Source organism: Sapajus apella, unplaced genomic scaffold (assembly GCF_009761245.1).
Source record: "Sapajus apella isolate SASKATOON/1434 unplaced genomic scaffold, GSC_monkey_1.0 scaffold66, whole genome shotgun sequence".
Lineage (NCBI taxonomy): Eukaryota > Metazoa > Chordata > Mammalia > Primates > Cebidae > Sapajus > Sapajus apella.
This window is the reverse complement of record NW_022437006.1, coordinates 1,293,560-1,318,155: the sequence shown is the minus strand read 5'-3', so window position 1 is coordinate 1,318,155 and position 24,596 is coordinate 1,293,560. Positions and strand designations below refer to the sequence as shown.

Genomic DNA, 24,596 nt, shown 5'->3' with positions numbered 1-24,596 from the left:
GCCACTGCACTCCAGCCTGGGCAACAGAGCCAGAGACCGTCTCAAAAAACAAAAAACAACCAAAAAAAAGCTACTTCCCGGTACGGCGGCTCACACCTGTTATCCCAGCACTTTAGGGGGCCAGTGCAGGCCAATCACGAGGTCAAGAGATTGAGACCATCCTGGCCAACATGGTGAAACCCTGTCTCTACTAAAAATACAAAAATTAGCTGGGTGTGATGGTATGCACCTGTAGTCCCATCTACTCAGAAGGCTGAGGCAGGAGAATCACTTGAACCCAGGAGGCAAAGGCTGTAGTGAGCTGAGATCCTGCCACTGCACTCCAGCCTAGCAACAGAGCAAGACTCCATCTCAAAAAAAAAAAAAAAAAAAAAAAAAAAATGTATATATATATATGTACATACTCTGATTTATTCCTCCTCTATTTAAAATCCTCAGATCCCCTCAGGTCCAGAGTTTGAGACCAGCCTGGCCAACACAGGGAAATCCCGTCTCTACTAAAAATACAACAATTAGCTGGGTATGGTGGTGCGGGCCTGTAATCCCAGTTACCTGGGAGTCTGAGGCAGGAGAACCGCTTGATACTGTTCTCTGTGTCTCCTTTTAGGAGAAAGGCTATGATCTTTAACTTGGTTTAAAAAGTCCTCCAAAAATTGCCTCTTTCCAGCTTCATTCCATAGTTTGTTCCTCACTTTTCTGTATGAAACTCAGCTCAGTAGCTGACCAAATCATGATCTAATTATGTTAATATGTAGCATCATTACATTTAAATATTGGCAATATTGTTATTAACTTATAATCAGAAACATATTTTTGGATAAGGAATTTGAAATTTCATAAACAACAGGGGAATTTATAAAGTATCAAAGACAAACAAAAACCAGAAAAATTGTAAGTTTTTACAGACGTTCATATAACTTTTTTGTTTTTATTTTTTTCAGATGAGGTCTTGCTCTGTCACTCAGGCTGAAGTGCAGAGGTGTGATCTTGGCTCACGGCAGCCTTGACCTCCTGAGCTCAAGCGATTCTCCCACCTGAGCCTCCTGAGTAGCTGGGACTACAGGCATGTGCCACCGTCCAGGCTATTTTGTATTTTTTATAGAGACTGAGTTTCACCATGTTGCCCAGTTGGTCTCAAATTCCTGGTCTCAAGCTATCCTCCTGTCTCAGCCTCCCTCCAAAGTGCTGGGATTACAGGTGTGAGCTACCATGCCCAGCTGAAGTTTATGTAACTTTAGGATATAGAAAGACTATGTAAACAGTCATAATGAAACATATAACCATTATTAAATATGTTTTTGACTCCTGCTGCTATCAACATGACAGATAACTCTGAGAATTTTGCTATAATACAACTGGATTCTGGACAAAATACAGCAAATAATTGTAATGTTTTACTTCTTCACACTAATGTAAGAGAACTCTCCAAGGCCCCCAAACCCAGTGAACAAACAAACCAACAGACACACAGTAAGCTGAAATTGTAATGGTGGATGAACAGAGCAAACAAGTGGGATGGGCAGTGCTGGGATTAGGAGACAGTCCATGGGGCCTGGAGGCCATGGGAAAACTGACCCCCAGACTCTGTCATTATGCCAAAACTTATGAAAGGAAGATAATGGTGGTCAGGCGCAGTGGCTCACGCCTGTAATCCCAGCACTTTGGGAGGCCAAGGCAAGCAGATCATGAGGTCAAGAGATCGTGACCATCCTGGCAAACATGGTGAAACCCCATCTCTACTAAAAATACAAAAATTAGCTGGGCGTTGTGGCACGCGCCTGTAGTCCCAGCTACTCGGGAGGCTGAGGCAGAAGAATTGCTTGAACCCGGGAGGCGGAGGTTACAGTGAGCCGAGATTGCACCATTGCACTCCAGCCTGGTGCCTGGCGACAGAGTGACACTCTGTCTCAAAAAAAATAAAAATAAAAAAAGAAAGGAAGATAATGACGCATCAACCAAATACAAGCTCACAATGAGAAGAAACCAATTACAGCAGAAAGCAAGCCTCCAGGAACTAGAATTTAGTAGAAACAACAGATTTGGAACCCTTAAAATGTCTTCAGCTAGGCCAGGCACGGTGGCTCACGCCTGTGATCCCAGCACTTTGGGAGGTTGAGGCAGGCAGATCACCTGAGGTTGGAAATTCAAAACTAGCCTGACCAACATGGAGGAGCCTCGTCTCTACTAAAAATACAAAATTAGCTGGGCGTGGTGGTGCATGTCTGTAATCCCAGCTACTTGGGAGGCTGAGGCAGGAGAATCGCTTGAACCCGGGAGGCAGAGGTTGCGGTGAGCCAACATTGCGCCACTGCATTTCAGCCTGGGCAACAAGAGCAAAAATACCGTCTTAAAAAAATAATAAAATAAAAAAATAATGCCTTTAGCTACTGGCATTATTAGATACAAATGTGAAAAGTACATAAGAAATGTTTGAAAACAAAGTGGCAAACAACAAAAACTATCCAAAATGATCAGGCAGATTTTGGAAGGAAAAACTTTTGGAAATAATTAAAATAAAAAATGAACAAAATGAACAAAACAAAAAAATGAACAGCAGATTCACTACAACTGAAGAGTAAATGAACAAAACAGGAGATAGAGATGAATAAAATGCCAGAGAGAGACACAGAGATGGAAAAAAACAAGAGAAATGGAAGATGGAATGAGGTGATCTTATGTACACCTCATCTGAATCCCACAGGGAGAGAATAAGAAAAAAGAGAAATACGTAACAAAGAGTCAATTTCTGAATTATATAATGGAGAAAATAGAATCTTCCACACATGAGAATTGAGAAACTGTAAGAACAGTATAGGGCGGGGCACAGTGGCTCATGCCTATAATCGCAGCACTTTGGGTGGCCGAGGTGGGTGGATCACAGGAGTCAAGAGACCAGCCTGGCCAACATGGTGAAACCCCATCTCTACTAAAAGTACAAAAATTAGCTGGGCATGGTGGCGTACGCCTGTAATCCCAGCTCCTCAGGAGGTTGAGGCAGGAGAATTGCTTAAACCCATGGGGCAGAGGCTGCAGTGAGCAGAGATCATGCCATTGCACTCCAGCCTGGGCGACAGAGCAAGACTCTATCTCAAAAAAAAAAAAAAAAAAAAAAAAAAAAAAGAAAAGAAAAGAAAAAAGAAACAGTATACAACACACTTCAAACAATCCCTGGCACTTGTACATCATAAATGATAACTACTGTTATTTTTCCTTTTGCTTACCTCCCCTTCATTTAACCTTGCTTCATTTTTCTATGTCAATTAATAGCACACTACCATTTATCCAGTCACCCAAATCTTAACATTAAAGTCATTCCTGACTACTTACTTCCTGTCTTCCTCAACTCTTTCTTCATTGAACCAATTCCCTTTAAAAAGTGATTAAATCTAAGCATCTTACCATGGCATCTCTGGCTCTCAGTGACCTGATTCCTACCTACCACCATTCCAGCCCGTTTTCTGCCAGTCCCTGTCTTGCAGTGCTGACTCTAATACTAAGCAGTTTGTGTCCACCAATACCTAACATGTGTATCTTCAGTGTGAAGCATTGTTCCTTAGATTCTCAGGAAGCACCATCCTTTAGGCTGCCATGTCACCGAGGGAAACTTCTGGGATCATAGCAGTAGGTCTGGCAGCCCGCCCTTATCTCAAAGTCCAGCAGAATGCACTCCATGTCATGTCCCACTTTCCTGTCTCTCAGGTCCCAGGAAAAGGCCCACCTCTCTGGCTATTTTCACGCCTCATCACCAAACATACTCCTCTATACATAATTTTTTTTTTTTTTGAGACGGAGTCTTGCACTGTTGCCTGAGCTGGAGTGCAATGGCGTGATCTCGGGTCACTGCAACCTCCGCCTCCCGGGTTTAAGCGATTCTCCTGCTTCAGTGTCCCGAGGAGCTGGGATTACAGGTGCCTGCCACAACACCTGGCTAATTTTTTTTAAGTAGAGACAGGGTTCCAGTATGCTGGCCAGGCTGGCCTCTAACTCCTGCCCTTGTGATCCACCCTACTCGGCCTCCCAAAGTGCTGGGATTACAGGTGTGAGCCACCACGCCTGGCCTCTGCACATAATTTAACCTAGTTCATCTCCTACTTTCACCTCCATGCCGTTCCATTTTCACTCTACAATCGACCTCTTCCATATCCTCAGGCTCTTTTCTCTAGTGGAGGTTTTTTGTTTTTCCCCCACTCCATTTTGCCTTCTGTCACCTCTGAGACCTCAGGGCTGAGAGCTGAGGCTTGTATTCCCTGACTCTTTCCTTGCTTCAAACAGTTCCCTGGCACCTCTGAGGCCCATTATTGTCTGGCTCTGCACATCTCCCCTACTGAGTTAGCATCTCCTCATCATCTGCCCCCACACCCATTCACTCAGGAATTTCTCACTAATGGAACATAGTTCTCTGATCTACCCCAATGTCCGTGGATTTCAACATTCATGTGACAAGGCCAACTCTACCACCTTATATCCCTGCGGCCAGTGCTGTGCAGTCTACCTTACTATCCAGTCTCATGGTCACCCCCAGGACTTTGTCATCACCAGAAGGTGAACCATATCTGGCAGGCCAGATTCACATATCCCATTTTTTTCATCAATATCTCCCATATTTCTCATTCAGTGACCCCAAGATGTCCACTACCATACATTTCTGAACTTATTGAATTCCTTCTGTCCACCAACCCCACCACAATGAGAACATTAACCATCAACCCTGCCTCCTAGCTTTCCTGCTCTTTGTATCTGATTGAGACTCCTCTTCTTCATTATTAACTCTTTGATGCAAATGTTTCCCTTCTCTTCCAGTGCTTTTCTCATTATACTTACTCTGGATAAACCCTGCTATCTGCCTTCTCCGGCCTGAGTTTCTATATCTTGTTAGAAAAAAATCACTGCCACTAAGCTGACTAGCGTCCCTTTAAATTTGTAACTGTAAACTTCTAACAGGTAACCAAGTCCACCTTTGTCCCTCTACCAGGCTCACTTTTCTCTGCCCAGAGAAAACTTTCACACTTAGTCCTCTTTCTCGAATCTCCCCATCTCCTCCTTCCTTCAACTGATGATTCAACTTTGTTCTTTTCAACTTCACTTTCAACTGATGATTCTGCTTTGTTCTTCAGTGAACATACAGATATTGGACATAAACTCCCTCATTTCTCACCATCAGAAACAACAAAAGTCCCAACTCACCTACATTTGTACACATCTTTTTCTTTTTCCCTTCTGATATAATGGAGGAAGTTTTCCTCTCCTCATCAAAGCCAGAACTTCCACTTGTATTGTGGGTTCCATCTACTCTTGTTTCTCACAGAAACAAGTCATTGTTTGGCCATTATTTGTTCCTCTAACACTCCTCGTCTTTTTCATCATGCTCCAGCCTCATGACCTTTGGCAGTCTCATGAACAGACCAAGTTCCTTCCTACCTCAGGGGCTCTGCGTATAGACTTTCACTGTCTGAAGTTTTTTCCCATTTCTATTGATTATTAGCTCTTTCTCAACCTTTTTTTTTTTTTTTCCTTTTTGGAGAAAGAGTTTCACTCTTATTGCCCAGGCTGCAGTGCAATGCTGCAATCTCAGCTCACTGTACCCTCCACCTCCCAATCCTCCTGCCTTAGCCTCCCAAGTAGCTGGGATTACAAGCACACGCCACCATGCCCGGCTAATTTTGTACTTTTAGTAGAGACAGGATTTTACCATGTTGGTCAGGCTGGTCTTGAACTCCTGACCTCAGGTGATCCACCCACCTCGGCCTCCCAAAGTGCTGGGATTACAGGTGTGAGCCACTGTGCCTGCCCCCTTTTCTCAATCTTTTAAGCTTCAATTTAAATATCAACCCCTTAGACAGGTCTTTTTTTTTGGAACTAAAATTGGTTCCAAATCTTCCTCTATTACTAATACTGTCCACTTTTAACTATTCAATTGCTTTTTTATTCTATCTATAGTAATCTGAAATTCTTATTTGTCTGTCTTCTCCATTACAATGTAAGCTCTGTGAAGCCAGGGAACATTTCTCCAGGGCTCAGCACAGTGCTCTGCACATAGTTGGCATCGAAATAAATGTACTGATTTAGTGATACATTGAAAGTTACTCTGTGTGTGTGTGTGTGTGTGTGTGTGTGTGTGTGTGTGTCCCCCAAGATGATGACTTTACATCACTTATATAGTTACTAGCAACCTTAATGATCAAGAAATCTCACTTACATATCCACATGCTCGACAATGATGCCTCCTTCGCGTCAGTGCATTGAAAGATTCTTTACATTTCATACACATTGTCACTTCATTATCTCGGATCCATCTTGGGGCTCTTTTCCCTAGCTCAGCAGTCTAAAAAGGAAAGAAAGATTCAATTTTAATAGGGAAAAAAACTACAATTCCCTTTTATTGTCATTATTTTTTGAAATAATTTTAACTACATTGCTCAAACCATGTCCTGAAACTCAAGAATAAGGTCGGTGTAGTGGCTCACATCTGTAATCCCAGCACTTTGGGTGGCCGAGGTGGGCAGATCACCTGAGGTCAGTAGTTCAAGACCAGCCTGGCCAACATGGTGAAACCATCTCTCTACTAAAAATATAAAAATTAGCCAGGCATGGTGGCATGCACCTATAATCCCAGCTACTTGGGAGGCTAAGGCAGGAAAATCACTTGAACCTGGGAGGTGGAGGTTGTAGTGGGCCAAGATTGTGCCACTACACTTCGGCTTGGGCAACAGAACAAGCCTCTATCTTAAGAAAAAAAAAAGAGTAAGAAAAATTCAAAGAAGTTCAAGTAGAATGAAAAGGCACTCACTATTGTGCTCGTTTAAGAATGAGATTCTGTCTAAACAGCCATTTCTGACATTGTAAAGGGAAAAGGTTGAAGAACAAAATGATTAAACAGATCTTCCGCAACTGCAAAGATATAAAAGAGCTTGAAGTTAAGAATTTAATTCAACTCACAGAAACCTCTGAATGAATGTCATTATCCTTTGCAATTGCATTTCTGAAGGTTTCATGCCTTTGATGAAAAGCATCGATGGTTTCTTGAAGGGCCTAAAGTATGAGTAAAATTCAAAGCACACATTAAAGTGTCTCATATAAACCAATGAATATACTTTATCAAACAAATATCTATGATAGGAATCACTTTGAAAATTAAGTGAACCTATTTTAATGACGACTATATATTAAAATATACACAACAATATATGCACAGAGAAGTTACTAAAAAACAGAAGTGAAAATAAGCTGGGCGCAGTGGCTCACACCTGTAATCCCAGCACTTTGGGAGACTGAGGCAGGCAGATTGCTTGAGCTCAGGAATTCAACATCAGCCTGGGCAACATGGCAAAACGTTGTCTCTATGAAACACACAAAAAAATTAACTAGACATGGTGGTGCATGTCTATAGTCCCAGATACTCAGGAGGCTGAGATGCGAGGATTGCTTGAGACCAGGCAGAGGTGCAGTGAGACATGATTGCGCCACTGCACTCCAGACTGGGTGAGAATGAGATCCTGTCTCAAAAAAAAAAAAAAAAGAAAAGAATAGAAAAGAAAAATGAGGCTTACCTTGATCCATTCTTCTTTGTCTTGTGCAGAACTAAAACAAAACAAAATTAAAGTGAATGCAAAGAACATTAATGATTATTTACACCTGGTAAATGAAACTATGCTTTCATGTTGTTCCAACTTTCTGGAAAATTCAGAGATGTTATGGAAGGAATTACAATAAAAATTAATCTCTGGCAATTGAACAAATGAAATTCTTCTTAAATAGGGATTCAGACTATCTGCTGACTTTAGTACACATAAAATGTGGAGGGGTTAGTTAGGTAAAGCTTCCATTAATATACTGTCTTGACATAAAGTTTAATAACTATCATCTGGTTAGATATATCAGGTGACTGTATATATATAGCATTATACTGAATATACAACAGCTAATCTTCCAGTTTTCTAAAACACATGAAGGCTACTAAAGGCTACTAGTCACAGCCCATCTTAGAACAGATAATAATTATCTTTGAAAATCTAAAGTATCTCTGTAAAGCCTTAGGGAGCTATTTAACATTTCCTTTATAAAGAATTTAATTTATTTTCCAGTTCTCAGGTGGCTTTAGGCAATATCAAACCTAACCCATTTTAGATAAAGAAAAGCATATAAAAAATTTAAATGCCTGTAGGAAGGAAGTTTCACAGATTAACAGACCCCAGTGTTCAGAAAAAACATTTCCTCGACTGTAGTCAGGTTCCCCTTTTCCTATAAACCAAACTTCATTTCCTCTTTGTTGCAGGTAGCTTATGCTGCTGTCTGCTGTCACACGCCGCATTTGAAAAATCCTTTTTTAGTGGACTCTAAACTGGGTACAATCTCCAAATTGAAGAATTTTGAAGAGGATCAGAGTCTGCTCTGTCTGTTTGCATGTGCCTGGTAGAGGGGCTTAGTTTCAGTTCCAGCCTGAAGGTTACCTGCCTGATTCCCACAGGTATGAAATATGCATGAGACTGGTTGGAGGACTGTTTCTGTGTCACAATCTATCTTTCCAGCAAATTGATTATTGAACACCATGATGCGCCAGGAATGCTGCTGGAATCTGTGTCTGCCAAGTGGAAGCTTCTGCTTATTGTTCAGCTGGGGCTTCAATCTTGCTTCTCAAAATTAAAAATTAAAAAAATTTAAAAAACTCTCCCTACTGCTCTGCCTTGCTCCACAGCTCTATGGCCCTGGAAGCACAGTTACTTGCCAGCTGCTTTTAGCCCTTCAAATGCAGAGACCCCAACAATTTCTTATTGCTTTTTGTTTTAGGTAGATTTCTTCCCTCTTTAGTTTACTTATTACTATACTTTTATTTCCACTTAGCAATAGAAAACCATAATAGTATTCTGTATCTAAAATAGAATACTTTTTCTTTTTAAAAGTAGAAGAAACACAAATGTACAAGTTCAGTCTTGAGGCTGACTCATACCTTAGCAAGAAAAGTGAAATCTTTTTTCCCTAGTTAGCTTCAGAATCAAATACTCTTTAAATATCTCCAAATATATGCCCAATTTTTGATTCCACATACTTTCTCTGACATTCTGGCTTTCTTGGAACTTCAGTGTTTGTCCCATTCTTAAAAGAGCATGATAGGCCGAGCACGGTGGCTCACGCCTGTAATCCCAGCACTTTGGGAGGCCAAGGTGGGCGGATCACCGGAGTTCAGGAGTCTGACACCAGCCTGGCCAACATGGTGAAACCCCGTCTCTACTAAAAATAAAAAATTAGCCAGGTATGGCGGCACGTGCCTGTAATCCCAGCTATTCTGGAAGGCTGAGGCAGGAGGATTGCTTGAATAAAGGAGGCAGAGGTTGCAATGAGCCAAGATCGTGCCATTGCACTCCAGCCTGGGCTACAAGAGTAAAACTTCGTTTCAAAAAAAAAAAAAAAAAAAAAGAGAGAGCATGATAGATCATACTGAAAGTAATCACTTAATTCGGACCTTCAAAATCACCATACAAACATAAATATAACTAGAGCAATGAGATTAGGTAAGTGAGAAATTTAAGACAGAACAACCATGTTTCTAACACAAATTGGAAGGTATCCAGTACCGTGTGTTGGAATGTTATAAAGTGATGACTACCTGTGCTTAAGAAAATTCCTCACCAATTAGCCCCATCTTGATGAGAAAATAGCCCTACCGGCTAAAGAAGGACTGAAAGTATCCATTTAGACAAACTAAGAAACCTCAGAAATATCTTCCCTGTGGTTAGACACATCTCTTGAATTTGCAGTTTGGAAGTGTGCTGAAATTTGAGAGTCAGCAATGCCTTCATTCTTCGGCAATGAAAACTGTGATGATCAGAACTACTGATGAGGTTGGGCGCAGTAGCTCACGCCTGTAATCACAGCAGTTTGGGAGGCCAAGGAGGGTGGTTGCCTCAGGTCAGGAGTTTGAGACTAGCCTAGCCAAAATGTCAAAACCCCGTCTCTTCTAAAAAAAGTTAGCTGGGCTTGTTGACAGGCGCCTATAATCCCAGCTACTCAGGAGGCTGAGGCACGAGAATTGACTGAACCTGTGGCATGGAGGTTGCAGTGAGCCAAGATCACATCACTGCACTCCAGCCTGGGCAACAGAGCAACATTCTGTCAAAAAAAAAAAAAAAAACCAAAAAACAAACTATTGATGAGTGTTCCCTGTTGCCAGGACCAGTATCTCAGTAAATCAACCACTGAGTGAGGACTCAGTCAAGAGCCTTCAGCATAGCATCATATATTCTTCCCTTGGGTTTGAGGGGCTGGGACCCAATCCCACCATGAGGAGGTAGGAAAACTATGACATTCAAAGCCAAGTCTGAAATGCTACCTGCTCCCTAAGGAAAAGGAAGTTCAATATATATTCTCTGTGGGAAATCAAAGAACTGGCTGTTTCTTCAAACCTTCCCAGCCTGCCACCTTCCATAACTATAAATTCACCAATTCTTGGATTCCCTGGGCACAGATTCCTGTTAAAATGATTTGTTCTCGGGCTGGGCGCGGTGGCTCACGCCTGTAATCCCAGCACTTTGGGAGGCCGAGGCGGGTGGATCACGAGGTCAAGAGATCGAGACCATCCTGGTCAACATGGTGAAACCCCGTCTCTACTAAAAATACAAAAAATTAGCTGGGCATGGTGGCGCGTGCCTGTAATCCCAGCTACTCAGGAGGCTGAGGCAGGAGAATTGCCTGAACCCAGGAGACGGAGGTTGCAGTGAGCCGAGACCACGCCATTGCACTCCAGCCTGGGTAACGGGAGTGAAACTCCGTCTCAAAAAAACCAAACAAACAAAAAAAAAAAAAAAAAAAAAAAGATTTGTTCTCTTTTTAAAAGCTGAAATTTAAGCTTTGGCAGTTACTAAATACAAATATCCAGAAGTAATTCATCTGAGCAGCCAGAAACATCAGCTAATGGTGGAAAAGATCTGAAGAACATTCTGAGTCTTCATGGATTCTGGGGTATTAACCCCACTAGAGCTAGGATTGGTTCTTCACCCTCTGCTCTGTGATCTTCTAAAGCATCCAAATTTTTACCAGCCTAGACATTTGAATAAATAGATGACTGTATGTTTTTGAGACAGATCTTGCTCTGTTGCCCAGGCTGGAGTGCAGTGGCGGGATGTCAGCTCACTGCAACCTCCAACTCCCGGGTTCAAACGATTCTCCTGCCTCAGCCTCCCAAGTAGCCGGGATTACAAGCATCCACCACCATGCGTGGCTAATTTTTGTCGTTTTAGCAAAGATGGGGTTTTGCCATGTTGGCCAGGCTGATCTTGAACTCTTGACCTCAAGTCATCCTCCCACCTCAGCCTCCCAAAGTGCTGGGATTACAGGCAGGAACCATCGCGCCCAGCCTGGATGACTATTTCTAAAGCAGGTATTTCAAAACCTGACAGCACTCTATATTCCAGAGGTTCATGCATGAGGTAGCTATGATCAACTGCAGCGGTTCTCATGAGGTTTTTTAATCCTTTAAAAAATGTTTATGGGCCAGACATGCCTGTAATCCCAGCACTTTGGGAGGCTGAGGCAGGCAGATCACCTGAGGTCAGAAGTTCGAGACCAGCCTGGCCAACGTGGTGAAACCCCGTCTCTACTAAAAATACAAAAATTATCTGGGGGTGGTGGTGGGTGGTGCCTGTAATCCCAGCTACTCAGGAGGCTGAAGTAGGAGAATTGCTTGAACCCAGGAGGCGGAAGTTGCAGTGAGCCAAGATGGTGACATTGCATTCCAGTCTGGGCAACATGAGCGAAACTCCGTCTCAAAAAGAAACAGAAAAAGAACATGGTTATAGTTAGGGGAATGCTGGCCAGAACTCTCGCCCTTTCTCTGCCAATCAATAAAAATACAACAAGAGCCATGCCTTCCAGAAGTCCTGGTTGCCAGAGGCCACCTGAGCCCCTAATGGCTCCCTTCATGCATCCTGCAACTATGGTGGGAGAAGTTTTACCCTTACCACCCTGCCCCTTACCAACATTTCTTTCCATTCAAGTGCCCCGTAGCTCCTAAAATGTAGACTCTCTGAAGGACTCAGAGATTAGCATGGAATAATAAGCATCAATAAACATTTGTGGACCGAAAGGACGGTTAGAGGAAGGATTAGAGTTAATCAATTTACTCAATGCTTACCATCTACAAACTACTGTCCTAGGCACTATGAAGGAAGGTATCAAGAGACAGGAGACATGACTCCTGCTTTTCAAGAACTTACAGCTCTGCATTTACATCCAACCAGATTCCCAGAGATCTGCAGCATTCACTTGGGAAAAACCCTCAGAGAAATTCTATTCTAATGATTCATTCTGATGCTTTGGGAAAGCAGTGTGATAGAAATGGTTGCCTCACCTGGCCTGCAGTTCCAGTGTTCTCTCTTTCCCAGATACCTGGAAAGTATGTGGATATTCTTCATTTTGAGTCTCCACAATTTTCATTCCATCAATGCCAACCCTGGTTCGAACTGTGAATTTAGAGCCTACCAAGCTGAATCTGGGCACACAGTACAGCAACATGTTGTTGAACTGCAAAGAAGGAGAACACATATCAGTAAAGAAAATAAATAGGGGAAACTGACCAATTTTAAAAGTAGCCCTAGACAAAAATTCCAAGTAATTTCTAGAGAACACAGTACTTCCTGCACGAGCAAAATTATTTACTAAGACATTGAGGTTATATGTTGTATAAAAAATCATATTCTTACATTTTGAAAAATGTATTTCCCACTCATGGCTCAATAATTTATACTACTGCACCAAATAAATTAGTTCAATAAATTCATAACAAATTACTAAGGACCTTTGTTTGATATACCAGGAGCTTAAGTTCTTAACTTTGTAAGTTCTTAAACACAAGAATTTCTCATTGATGTATCTTAGAGGGCAAATCTAATAGGTGTTAGAATAAGAAAGTAATATTTAGCAATTATTATTATATTTGAGACAGGGTTTAACTCTACCACCTAGGCTGCAGTGCAGTGGTCCAATCATAGCTCACCGCAGTCTCTAACTCCTGTATTCAAGCCATCCTTCTACCTCAGCTTTCTGAGTAGGTGGGACTATAGAAACACACCACCATGCCTAGGTAGTTTTTCTTAGTTGAGACGAGCTCTCACTATGTTGCCCAGGCTGGTCTTGAACTCCTGAACTCAAGCAATCCTCCTGCCTCGGCCTCCCAAAATGCTGCGATTACAGAGGTAAGCCACCACACCCAGCCTCAATTAAAAATTTTTTTTTGTAGATGCATGGTCTAGCTATGTTGCCCAGGCTGGTCTTTCTTTTTTATTTTTTAATTTAAAGAAAATGATTTTTTAAAAAAAATTCTACTTTAGGTTCTGGGGTACATGTGCAGATCATGCAGGATTGTTGCACAGGTACACACATGGCAATGTGGTTTGCTGCCTCCATTCCCCCGTCACCTATATCTGGCATTTCTCCCCATATTATCTCCCCCCAACCTCCCCCCGCCGATGTCCCTCCCCTACCCCCACAACAGACCCCAGTGTGTGATGCTCCCCTCCCTGTATCCATGTGTTCTCATTGTTCAACACCTGCCTATGAGTGAGAACACGTGGTATTTGATTTTCTGTTCTTGTGTCAGTTTGCTGAGAATGATGGTTTCCAGGTTCATCCACGTCCCTACAAAGGATATGAACTCATCATTTTTTATGGCTGCATAGTATTCCATGGTGTATCTGTGCCATATTTTCCTTGTCCAGTCTATCATTGATGGGCTTTAAAGACCAGCCTAGGCTACTGTTGATAATACAATAGCCCAGGCTTGTCTTTAACTCCTGGCCTCAAATGATACTCCCACCTCAGCCTCCTGAAATGTTGGGATTATAATATGAGACATAACACCTGGTCAGCAATTTTTTTTTTTTTACTAGAGTGTTTAATGTTAAGCTTTTTAAAAATAGCCAATTTATTAATTCAAATCACATTAGAACATGTGGGGTTTAGACATTAAATTCTACATAAAAAGCAAGCCATAGGGCCAAGGTCTCTATGATCACACAGTACTCTTGAACAGTATTATGAATCCTTAAGTCTTGCATAAGAATTTACCACATATGAATTTGCTGAAAAGCCATCAGTTTTATTAGAGGTTTTTAAAGGCAGAGTCTTATTCTTTACAAGATGTACTTTTAAAATGAATACTATCATTTTGAAACTGAATCAAATTATGTACAGTCCCTAATTTCTAGTTAACAATGAACACCCCTTGCTGGCCAGGTGAGGTGGCTCACACCTGTAATCCCAGCACTTTGGGAGGCCCAGATGGGTGGACCACTTGAGGCCAGGAGTTTGAGACCAGCCTGGCCAAATGGTGAAACCCCATCTCTACAAAAAAATACAAAACTTGGCCTGGTGTGGTAGCGTGTGCATATGGTCCCAGCTACTCAGGAGGCTAAGGTGGGATCCCTTGAGCCAGGGAGGCAGAGGTTTCTTGAACCAAGATCACACCACTGTACTCCAGCCTGGGTGACAGAGTGGACTCCATCGCGCAAAAAAAAAAAAAAAAAAAAAAAAAAAAGCAACGGCTATTAATTGCATGAAAAATGGTATGTTAGAAGGCTGACACGATAGAAATTCACATTCAATGACTTTATAAAAGCATTTAATTCATTTCTGAATATGTTAAAACATGGAAAGAAATAAAACCCTAAATATCTGTGTTAATTTGAGGACAGATTCCTAAGAGAAGGTCTATATTTATCTTCTTTCTTCATATTTAGTGTTTCTCAAGTTTTTTCTAGGGTTACATATATATTTTTTTTTCCCATGGTTACATATGTTTTCTACGACAAGAGCAATTAGAGAATAAAATTATGTTTTAAAATTTACTTTCCCAATACCATGTGGGCTAAACTCAACATGATTTTATTTTACTTCCTTCATCAAGATTTCTCAATTTACTAATTCTTCAAATTTTCTCTAAAATTTTACTTTCAGCTAAGTACTATTATTAGCAGAGGCTCTGAAGCCAGACTGGAAGCACCAAGCCTCCACCCTACCCTTTATGAGCTGTGTAAACCCTCATGCCTCAAGGTCATTATCTGTAAAAGTCACAGCTTGCTGAGATTAAATGAAACAAATGTGAAATGTTTAGAACAGTGCTTTGCACAGAATAAGTGCTTAAATTCAACAAGCCTTCTCATTTTATTCTCCTTGGGACTTGAGTCTAGATCTGTCCTTTCTAGGCCCTCTGTTCAGCTCCAGATTGCTATGAAGACAAGGTCGACGGGTATGTAAAACCTTCCAACAAGTTTATGTGACGTTATGTAATAGTCATTCTGGAAGTTTGTTTCTCGCCAGTTGTTTTCGCATTTTGTAACTTCCTGTAGCCAGTGTTATAAATTTCAGTTCCACACTGGAGAATGTAGAAATAAATGATCACTAAATACATTATAGATATATCCCAAGATATAACCTGTATTCTGGAAAAAATAGACAGAGCCTTCTTTTTTTCTTAAATAGAGATGGGGTCTTGCTATGCTGCCCAGGTTGGTCTTGAATTCCTGGGCTGAAGTGATCCTCCATCTCGGCCTCTCAAATATATCCTCTTGGGATGTAGGCCTTTATCACTAACTGTCTACTGTCATCTGAGAATGATGATGACACCCGCATTTTACATAGATTTTAGAGATCTGAAAAAAACTTCCAAGAGGTTTTTTTATCACCATCCATATCCTAGTTTGATTAAGGCAACAGCTTGCTTGCTAAGTGTTCTTGTCAACACTTCTCTCTCTTCTATCAAAGCTTTCTGAGGAGGATATTTGGTTGAAGCTGTGAATGTTGCAGGAGCTACAGAGTCACCAGCACAAGGGATAGAGGTCACACATTCCAGCCACCAACAATAACCAAATTGTTCCTGCAAACTGAGTGACAAATGTAATGGTATAGCATAAAATTTGTGAGTTATCTGCTACTTGTCCTCAAGCCGGCTTTCTAAAGTTCAGCACTCATGCTGTTTTGCAGAAACAAGTGCACAAATATGGAGGCTCTTAGCATTTGCCATTTGTGTTATGCTCACATGACAGATTATCTAATAAATGTGTATTTTTCTCCTTCCCGTTCATGCTTTCAGGACTGCATTCCCTCCCTTATATTCTCCCTAAATTGGACTTCACATTCTAAACTGTCAATAATTCTATATTAATCTTTTCTTTTTTTTGAGACAGAGTCTTACTTTGTAACCCAGGCTGGAGTGAAGTGGCGTGATCTCAGCTCACTGCAACCTTTGTCTCCCGGATTCAAGCGATTCTCCTGCCTCAGCCTCCTGAGTAACTGGGACAACAGGCGTGCATTACCATGCCTGGCTAATTTTTTATATTTTTAGTAGGGTCGAGGTTTCACCATATTGGCCAGGCTGGTTTTGAACTCCTGACATCATGATTCACCTGCCTCGGGCTCCCAACGTGCTAGGATTACAGGCGTGAGCCACCATGCCCTGCTCAATAATTCTATGTTAATCTTAAATAGTTCTGATCACAATCCAATGCTAGTCAATGAATATCCTTTTCCTTTTTGCATAGGTGAAGGTAGGAGCTCTTGCAGAATATAAAACATTGCTTACAAAGATGATGAGGTCATATACAGGAAGCAACTAAGTAGCTAGTTCTGTTTCCTCCATGAAACTTGTGCTCATAGCAAAAGCCACCACCACCTTTCACAAATAATTACTTCCCTCTGGGTTTCCCTTGATATTGAAAAAAGAAGTTATAGCAACTATGGCATGAAGAACATTGACTTTCCCTTAGAGGGTAGGAGATTCCCTTTTATTTCAAACCCATAGCTTAGAAGTAGTGATCAGTGAAGCAATCTCAGACTAGCGAAGCAATTTCCAGAAGTCCTAGGTTGTGATAAAAACCACAAGCCTCAATATTATTAAAAACACAGGGAGGGTCCTCTTTCTTGATCTCTACTGTTCAAGTACTTTTATTTCAAGCCTCTAAAAATATATTTGACTGAAATAATTCAATTTCATTTTCTCACCAGTGACAATTTCAATTCATGTTTGTTTTCAAAGGTAATAGGATATTGGTGGAGAAAATTTCTTGTGCTTGCTCTGTGTTCAAGATTAAATAAGTTAAGGGAAAAATAATCGGAATCTATCAAGTTACAAGGAAATAAGGAACAGAACAACTCCAAAGGGCCAAGGATAAAAAGTTTTGGATTGTTTTGTGGGATAATGTGGTGATTTTTTTTTTTTTAAACTTTCAGATGTCAGGTAGTTTATTTCAACAGAGTACCTGCTATAGTTTGAATGTGCCCTATAAAAAGTATGTGTTGGAAACTTAATCCCTCATGCAGAAGTGCTGGCAGGTGAGGCCTAATGGTAACTGTTTGGATCATGAGGGCTCCACTAAACTATGAATTAATCTATGAATGGATTAATGCAGATTAAAAAAGGGCTTGAGGCCATGAGTTGGATTTCTTGCTCTCTCTCTCATCATGTGATGCCTTCTGTATGTTACGATGCAGTAAGAGGGCCCTCACCAGATGCCAGCCCCTCAATCTTGAACTTCCCAGCCTCCAGAACTGCAGAAAATAAATTCCTGTTCTTTATAAATTAGCCAGTCTCAGGTGTTCTGTGACAGCAACATGAAATGGCTTACATTAAACAGAATCCTACTTAACATTAACAATGAAAAAGTATGGTGTAGACGCAAGCAAATACGCAAACACATGAAGATCATTTAAAAGCAGATAGCAGATTCTAAATATAGTCTGGTTTTCCAGACAAATGTAATATCCCAAGGATAGGAAACAGAAAACTAGCCCTCATTACCCTTCCAGAGAGAAAAGAAAAGAAAAATCGTGCTTCTGAAGTTTCTACAAGTAAGAACAAGAGGCTCCATGGGAATAAATGTGCACTGGCAAGGCAGGATTCTGTGACAAGCACAGCACTGGAGAGGGTGGAGGAAAAGAGCCAACGTGACACTGGAAATGTTTCTAAGATAGTCTTCAAAGAATGCATGTGGCTTTCCTAAAATTCCTGCCACATGACCCCATTCTACTGGGAGGCAATGGCATGTTATGTTTGATGGCCTAAAGTAACTGGAACGGGCAAGCGAGGTGACTCACGCCTGTAATCCCAGCACTTTGGGAGGCTGAGGTGGGTGGCAGGTCAGGAGTTCGAGACCAGCCTGGCCAACATGGTGAAAACCTGTCTCTACTAAAAATGCAAAAATTAGCCAGGCGTGGTGGCAGGTGCCTGTAATCCCAGCTCCTTGGGAGGTTAAGGCAGAAGAATGGCTTGAACAGAGATTGCAGTGAGCTGAAATCGTGCCATTGCACTCCAGCCTGGGGAACAAGAGGGAGACTTTTTCAAAAAAAAAAAAAAAAAAAAAAAAAGTAAGTGAAACAGGATGGGTCTTTTCCTCAGTCACTGACTGCCACTTTTCCCAAGGTTCTTAGCCACCCATCCTCCAAAGAGCTGTTTCATTCAGCTCTGCATCAAAATATTCAACATAAACCTCTTTCCAAAGTAACTCCCAGATGTGAGAATTAAGCCCAGGCAATTGGTTAAACCCGAGCTCAAAGTTTAACTACAGAGGCTGCCCATTAATAAGGAAGAGGAGAAAGCACCTAAAGGCATAGAAAGAAGAAAGACATTGACTCCTGGTTATGTTACCTAGAACACTGTATTAGGCATGTCTTTTTATTATGTATTTTTGATTTTGGGCATCTTAGGCCTTTTTGACTCTGACAGGACTACCACTCCCAGGGATACCCAATTCCTAGAGAGAACAGCACGCCTATCATGTAGAAACCAACCAATTCAGAACCCACACCCGCAGTCACCTCCTGTATTGAACACTTACTCTCTGGGCCACTATTCTCCTGCCCTAATCAACTCAGGGCCAGGACAACAGGCCCTAGGCCCTAAAGAAATTATTCGAACTACCCAATCCTCACCTGGGTGCTCTGTTTTGCCCATTCCTTCCTGCAGAAACCACAATAAAGGCTCTTGCCCACGTTTTCTGCCTGCTCCTCTGCCTCCTGACTGATGCTGGTGCTTCCCCACTGCCCTCTCAATTCATATACCATACCCCCACCCCACCCTGATTTGCCTTTCCGATGGCAATCAGCTGATCTTTTGTAATAGACCCCTGAAGAGGACTCTGAACCCTAACATGACACCTCTTTGTTTTCTACTTAGCTTTCTGTATTACCTCTGAAAGAAGTACTTCTGTTTAGCACAAATGAGAATTTTTATAATCTGGTAAAAATACACGTTTAAATTATGAAGATATTCAGATGCCATAAAATTTATTTTTATTTATTTATTTTTTTTGAGACAGAGTCTCGCTCTGTTGGCCAGGCTGGAGTGCATGGCACAATTTCAGCTCACTGCGACCTCCGCCTCCTGGGTTCAAACGATTCTCCTGCCTCAGCCTCCCGAGTAGCTGGGACTACAGGCCTGCAGCACCATGCCTGGCTAACCTTTTTTATTTTTAGTAGAGATGGGGTTTCACCATATTGGCCAGGCTGGTCTCAAACTCCTGACCTCAGCTGATCCACCCACCTTGGCCTCCCAAAGTGCTGGGATTACTGCATCTGGCCAATTTACTCTTTTAAAATGTACAAATCATGGTTTTTAGGATAGTTGTAAATTGGGCAACTATCACCAATTCCAGAACATTTTATGCCTCTGAAAGGAAACCTCATACCCATTTCCCATTCCCCACTAGTCTTAGGGAACCACTAATTACATCCTGTCTCTACACATTTGCCTCTTCTGCATGTTTCACATAAGTGAAGCCATACTGTACGTGGTCTGCTGTAACAGGCATGTTTCACTTGACACATTTTAAGGTTAATCCATGTAGCATATGTAAGTTTTTATTCCTTTTTCTTGACATATAATATTTCATTGCATGACCATACCACATTTTGTTTACCTATTCAGTTGAGGGACATTTAGGTCGTCTCAACTTTTTGGCTATTATGAATAATGCTGTTTTGGACAAACGTGCAAGTTTTTGTGCAGACACGTGTTTTCAATTTTCTTGAGTTATACAAACTTGGAGTAGAACTGCTGGGTCATAAAACAACCAAATGTTATTTTAAAAACATGACTGATAGAAAAAGACTTTTAAAAGTTTGTGGAGAAATGAAATTAAAAGAAACATATTTTATTTTGACCTAAGTTCTACCAAGTTCAATTCTGTAATCAATGATAGCAGCCATTCAGTCCACCCTAAAGAACTGAGGGTCCTGAGAATTTTATTTATTTATTTTTTTGATGGAGTCTCACTCTGTTGCCCAGGCTGGAGTGCAGTGGTGCAATCTTAGCTCACTGCAACCTCTGCCTCCTGGGTTCAAGCGATTCTCCTGCCTCAGCCTCCTGAGTAGCTGGAATTACAGGCGCATACCACCACACCTGGCTAATTTTGCTATTTTTAGTAGAGACGAGGTTGCACCATATTGGGTGAGGCTGGTCTTGAACTCCTGACCTTGTGATCTGCCTGCCGCAGCCTCCCTAAGTGCTGGGATTAAAAGTGTGAGCCACTGCGTCCAGCCCTGGGCCCTGAGAATTTTACCATGGCAATGCAGTAGTTTTTACACTATTAACTGAAGAAAAATGTGAGTCCTTTACAGATTCTTTAAGATCACGAAACAAAAAGAAGAGGAGCCAAATCAGGACAGTAAGGTGTATGCCTAATGATTCTCTGTCAAAACTCTCAAAAAATTGCCCTTGTTTGATAAGAATAATGAGCAAGAACATTGTCATGGTTTAGAAGGACTCTTTGGAGAAGTTCCCCTGGGTGTTTTTCTGCTAAAATCTTTGGCTAGCTTTCTCAAAATACTCTCAAAATAAGCAGATGTTATTGTTCTTTCGCCCTCAAGAAAATCAACGGGCTTATTGCCTTGAGCATCCCAAAAAACCTTTGCCACAACCTTTGCTCTTGACTAGACCTCTTTCATTTTGACTGGATCACTTGTACCTGTTGGTAACCATTGGTCTGATTGTGTTTTGTCTTCGGGATTGTACTGGGAAAGCCATGTTTCATCTCCTATTACAATTTGTTGTAGAAATGCTTTAGAAGCTTTATGCCACTTATTTAAAATTTCCACCAAAATTTCTGCTCTTGCCTGCAGCTGATCTGGGTGCAACATTTTTGGCACCCATTGAGTGGAAAGTTGCTCAACTTTAATTTTTCAGTCAGAATTGTGCAAGATGAACCCAATTGAGATGTCTGTGGTATTGGCTACTGCTTCTGCTGTTAACTGTCAGTCCTCTTCAATTGGGGCAGGAGCAAGATGAATTTTTTCCTAGTGAAAGGATGTGGATGGTCTGCTGCTGCAGGTTTCATCTTCAACAATGTCTCGTACCTTCTTAAAATCAGTTACCCATTTGTAAACTGCTCATTTCTTCGTGGCACTGTCTCCATAAACTTTTCATGAAGCATCAATTATTTCACCATTTTTGCATCCAAGCTTCGCCATATGTTTGATGTTTGTTCTTGCTTCAATTTTAACCGAATTCATGTTGCTTTGACAGGGGCTCTTTTCAAACTTATTTTATTTATTTATTTATTTATAGATGGAGTCTTGTTCTGTCACCAGACTGGAGTACAGTAATGTGATCTTGGCTCATTGCAACCTCTGGCTCCTGCGTTGAAACGATTCCCCTGCCTCAGCCTCCTAAGTAGCTGGGGCTACAGGCGCGTACCACCACACCTGGCCAATTTTTTGTATTTTAGTAGGGAAGGGGTTTCACCATGTTGGCCAGGATGGTCTGGATCTCCTGACCCTGTGATCTGCCCACCTTGGCCTCCCAAAGTGCTGAGATTACAGGCATGAGCCACTGTGCCCAGCCTATTATTTATTTATTTATTTTTCTGAGACAGGGTCTCGCTCTGTCACCCAGGCTGGGTAGTATGATCATAGCTCACTGCAGTCTTGGAACTCTGGCTCAAGAGCTTCTCCTGCCTCGCCTCTCAAGTAGCTAGGACTACAGGTGCATGCTACCATGCCCAGTTAATTTTTAAGCTTTTTGTAGAGACAGGGTAGTCTCTGTATATTGCCCAGGTTGGTCTTGAACTCCTAAGCTCAAGGCATCTTCCTGTCTTGACTTTCCAAAGTCCTGGTATTACAGGTATGAGCCACTGTGCCAGGCCTCAAACTGATGTCTTACCCTTCTTAGTGCCTCAAACCAGATACTGTTCAGTCATGTTATAACAACTTAGTACGGGTTTATTTTGTTGCAAAAAAGCTTTGAAATCCATGCATAGTTTTTTCATAATATGCATTTTCCATGACCTTTTCAAGACCCCTTGTACTGAACACCCCTCTCTGCCCGACAATTAGTTCTTAAGTTTTCCTTTCAATGGAGGCTGAAAACAGACACAGAAGCCTCTAGGCCCCCATGACAACTCACGCTATGTTGGGGGAGATGACTGCCTCGCAGCAGAAAAGTCAGACATGAATAACATCCTAAGAATGTACTGTGTGCCATTCGCCAGGCAGCCTTTTCACCCATGTGTCTGTTTCTCTAATAACAATCAGAATGAAAGCTAATGTTTATTAAGCTTTGACAGGGGCTCTTTTCAAACTGATGTCTTTATTTATTTATTATTATTATTATTTTTTGAGAGAGAGTCTTGCTCTATCGCCAGGCTGGAGTACAGTGGCGTGATCTTGGCTCACTTTAACCTCTGCCTCCTGGGTTAAAGCAATTCCCCTGCCTCAGCCTCCCAAGTAGCTGGGACTACAGGGGCATACATTATGCTCAGCTAAGGGGAGCAGCTCCAGGCACCAGCATGGGTGCTGGCTCCCTGCAAAGCTGTGGCTGGACCAAGTACATTGCAAGCAGCTTCCACTGCTGGCACTGGCAAAGGTGGTGATGCCTGGAAGCTTGGAGATACCAGGAAACAGAGCCCCAAACAGGGTGGTATATCCCTGGCTCAGGGAGTTCCTAGGTCTGGGCTCCACAAAGGTTGGCAGCTCTTCTCTCCTTCTCTCTTTCTTATTGCCTATAACATGGTGAGTGGGGGCATGTTTCAGCCCTGTTTGTGTTACAGCTCTTTCAGTCCTGCCATTCAGTGGGTCCCGAGTTCTTATCTCACATCCAGGAAGAATGAAGTATGTGGACAACTGGAGGGTAAGGTGAAGAGGTGGTTTCTTGAGCGACAGCACAGCTCTCCAGAGACCTGAAGTGGACAGCTCCTTTGCGCAGGCAGGCTGTCCCGACATCTGCTTAGCTCTCAGCTGAGACCTACAGTGGGTAGCTCCTCTCCACTGGCAGGTCATCCCAACATCTGCCAGAGTCTGACTGAGTCCAGGGTTTTTATTTGCTTCACAGGAGAGGAAGTACATGCCGATTGGTCTATGGGCAGCCATGGGCAGGCCTGGAAAATGCACCAAGTTCTCACTCTGGTCCACGGAACTGGCAGCCCGGCCCCCAGGCTTCAGGCTGTCCCAGGGCTGAAGGCGGGCTGCACTGCAGACCTGCCTCTTTCCAACCAGGAGCCTGTCTGCCTCCAGCTGCCATCAACCTGCCATCCTCAATGCCCAGGCTGTTTGTGCCAAAAGGTGCCCACAGGCCCACACTGAGCCACCCTTAGCACCCCTTGGCCTCCCTCCTGTGCTTGTTGGCACTCAGAGTCTAAAGGGGACTGAGGGGCACGAGGGGGCTGGCATATCAGCACTGTCCCAAGTGTGTGCACACCCTGCCAGTTTGCAATACCACCCAGGCTTGGCCCCAACTTTGCTCTGAAATTGGAACAGGTATTGGGAGTGGGGAAAGGCTAGGCAATGGGAGCAGGCACTTTTGAGCCTGCAAGTGTACAGGGGGCTTTCTGGGCCCCCGAGAGTATAGGAACACCTAGCTCGGCAGCTGCAGCTGAATAGCTGCCCTGGCCATGCCTCCCTCACTGCAGCCAGTATTGTTGCAGCAACCACTCCAGGTGGGTCACTGCTGCCTGCCTTCCATACCAAGTACACAGAAAAATTACAAAAAATACGTTACTTAGAATACTTCCCTAAATGGAATCCAGACATTGTTGACTAAGCCAAGTTAGCTGTAATTGCTTTGGTGAATAAGGCAACCTTCTGCTTTTCCAATCTGTATACAACTATTTTTATATATAATTCCTTTTTTTTTCAGATGGAGTCTTGTTCTGTTGTTCAGACTGGAGTGCAGTGGCACGATCTCAGCTTACTGCAACCTCTACCTCCCAGGTTCATGCAATTCTCCTGCCTCAGCCTCTTGAGTAGCTGTGATTATAGGCAACTACCACTACACTCAGCTGATTTTTCTATTTTTTAGTAGAGATGGGGTTTTGCTGTGTTGGCCAGATTGATCTCAAACTCCTGATCTCTGGTGATCCACTTGCCTTGGCCTCCCATGCTGGGATTACAGATGTCGGCCACCATGCCCAGCCACATTTTTATATATAATTCTTATATGACTTGCCAACAGTATAATACTCACTAAGAAAAGGTAGCGTTCTTGTGCTGATGTGTTCCGAGCAGCTAGTTTGAGGATCTGTCCTTCTTTTATTAGTTCATTTGAAGGGTTTACAATGTCTTCTTCTTCACCCAACATTTCATAAATCTCTAAGAGTTTCTTTAGGTTCTCCTAGGAAACGAAA

The 24,596-nt window shown here is 42.3% G+C and overlaps 2 protein-coding genes across 10 annotated transcripts in view; both read right to left on the bottom strand.

Annotated features, from left to right (window-relative positions):
• FGD4 (FYVE, RhoGEF and PH domain containing 4) overlaps positions 1 to 24,596 on the bottom strand; it is a 235,723-nt gene that overhangs the window by 8,940 nt on the left and 202,187 nt on the right. For all 8 annotated transcript variants that reach the window (XM_032248279.1, XM_032248287.1, XM_032248281.1 and 5 more), the window contains 5 exons: positions 24,437 to 24,583; positions 12,341 to 12,513; positions 7,548 to 7,578; positions 6,937 to 7,029; positions 6,197 to 6,322 (listed from right to left, as the gene is read on the bottom strand). In XM_032248279.1, coding sequence (XP_032104170.1) covers positions 6,197 to 6,322; positions 6,937 to 7,029; positions 7,548 to 7,578; positions 12,341 to 12,513; positions 24,437 to 24,583 — 570 coding nt within the window. The remainder of the gene's footprint in view (positions 1 to 6,196; positions 6,323 to 6,936; positions 7,030 to 7,547; positions 7,579 to 12,340; positions 12,514 to 24,436; positions 24,584 to 24,596) is intronic.
• LOC116530270 lies at positions 21,995 to 24,155 on the bottom strand. 2 transcript variants are annotated; one of them, XM_032248289.1, is made up of 2 exons: positions 23,209 to 24,155; positions 21,995 to 23,163 (listed from the first exon to the last, which is right to left on the bottom strand). In XM_032248289.1, the coding sequence occupies exons 1-2, from the start codon at positions 23,341 to 23,343 to the stop codon at positions 22,690 to 22,692; spliced, it is 609 nt and encodes a 202-aa protein (XP_032104180.1). In that variant the 5' UTR covers positions 23,344 to 24,155; the 3' UTR covers positions 21,995 to 22,689. The 2 variants fall into 2 exon arrangements, with proteins under 2 accessions (XP_032104180.1, XP_032104179.1); XM_032248288.1 differs by having other exon boundaries at positions 21,995 to 23,168; positions 23,214 to 24,155.

What these genes read in the sequence shown, in the direction of transcription:
- LOC116530270 (XM_032248289.1), bottom strand. Translation starts at nt 23,343, where the DNA reads ATGGCTGCCCATAGACCAATCGGCATGTACTTCCTCTCCTGTGAAGCA. An exon ending in CCCACTGTAGGTCTCAGCTG is followed by an intron (nt 23,164 to 23,208) that starts AGAGCTAAGCAG and finishes GCAAAGGAGCTG; the next exon opens with TCCACTTCAGGTCTCTGGAG.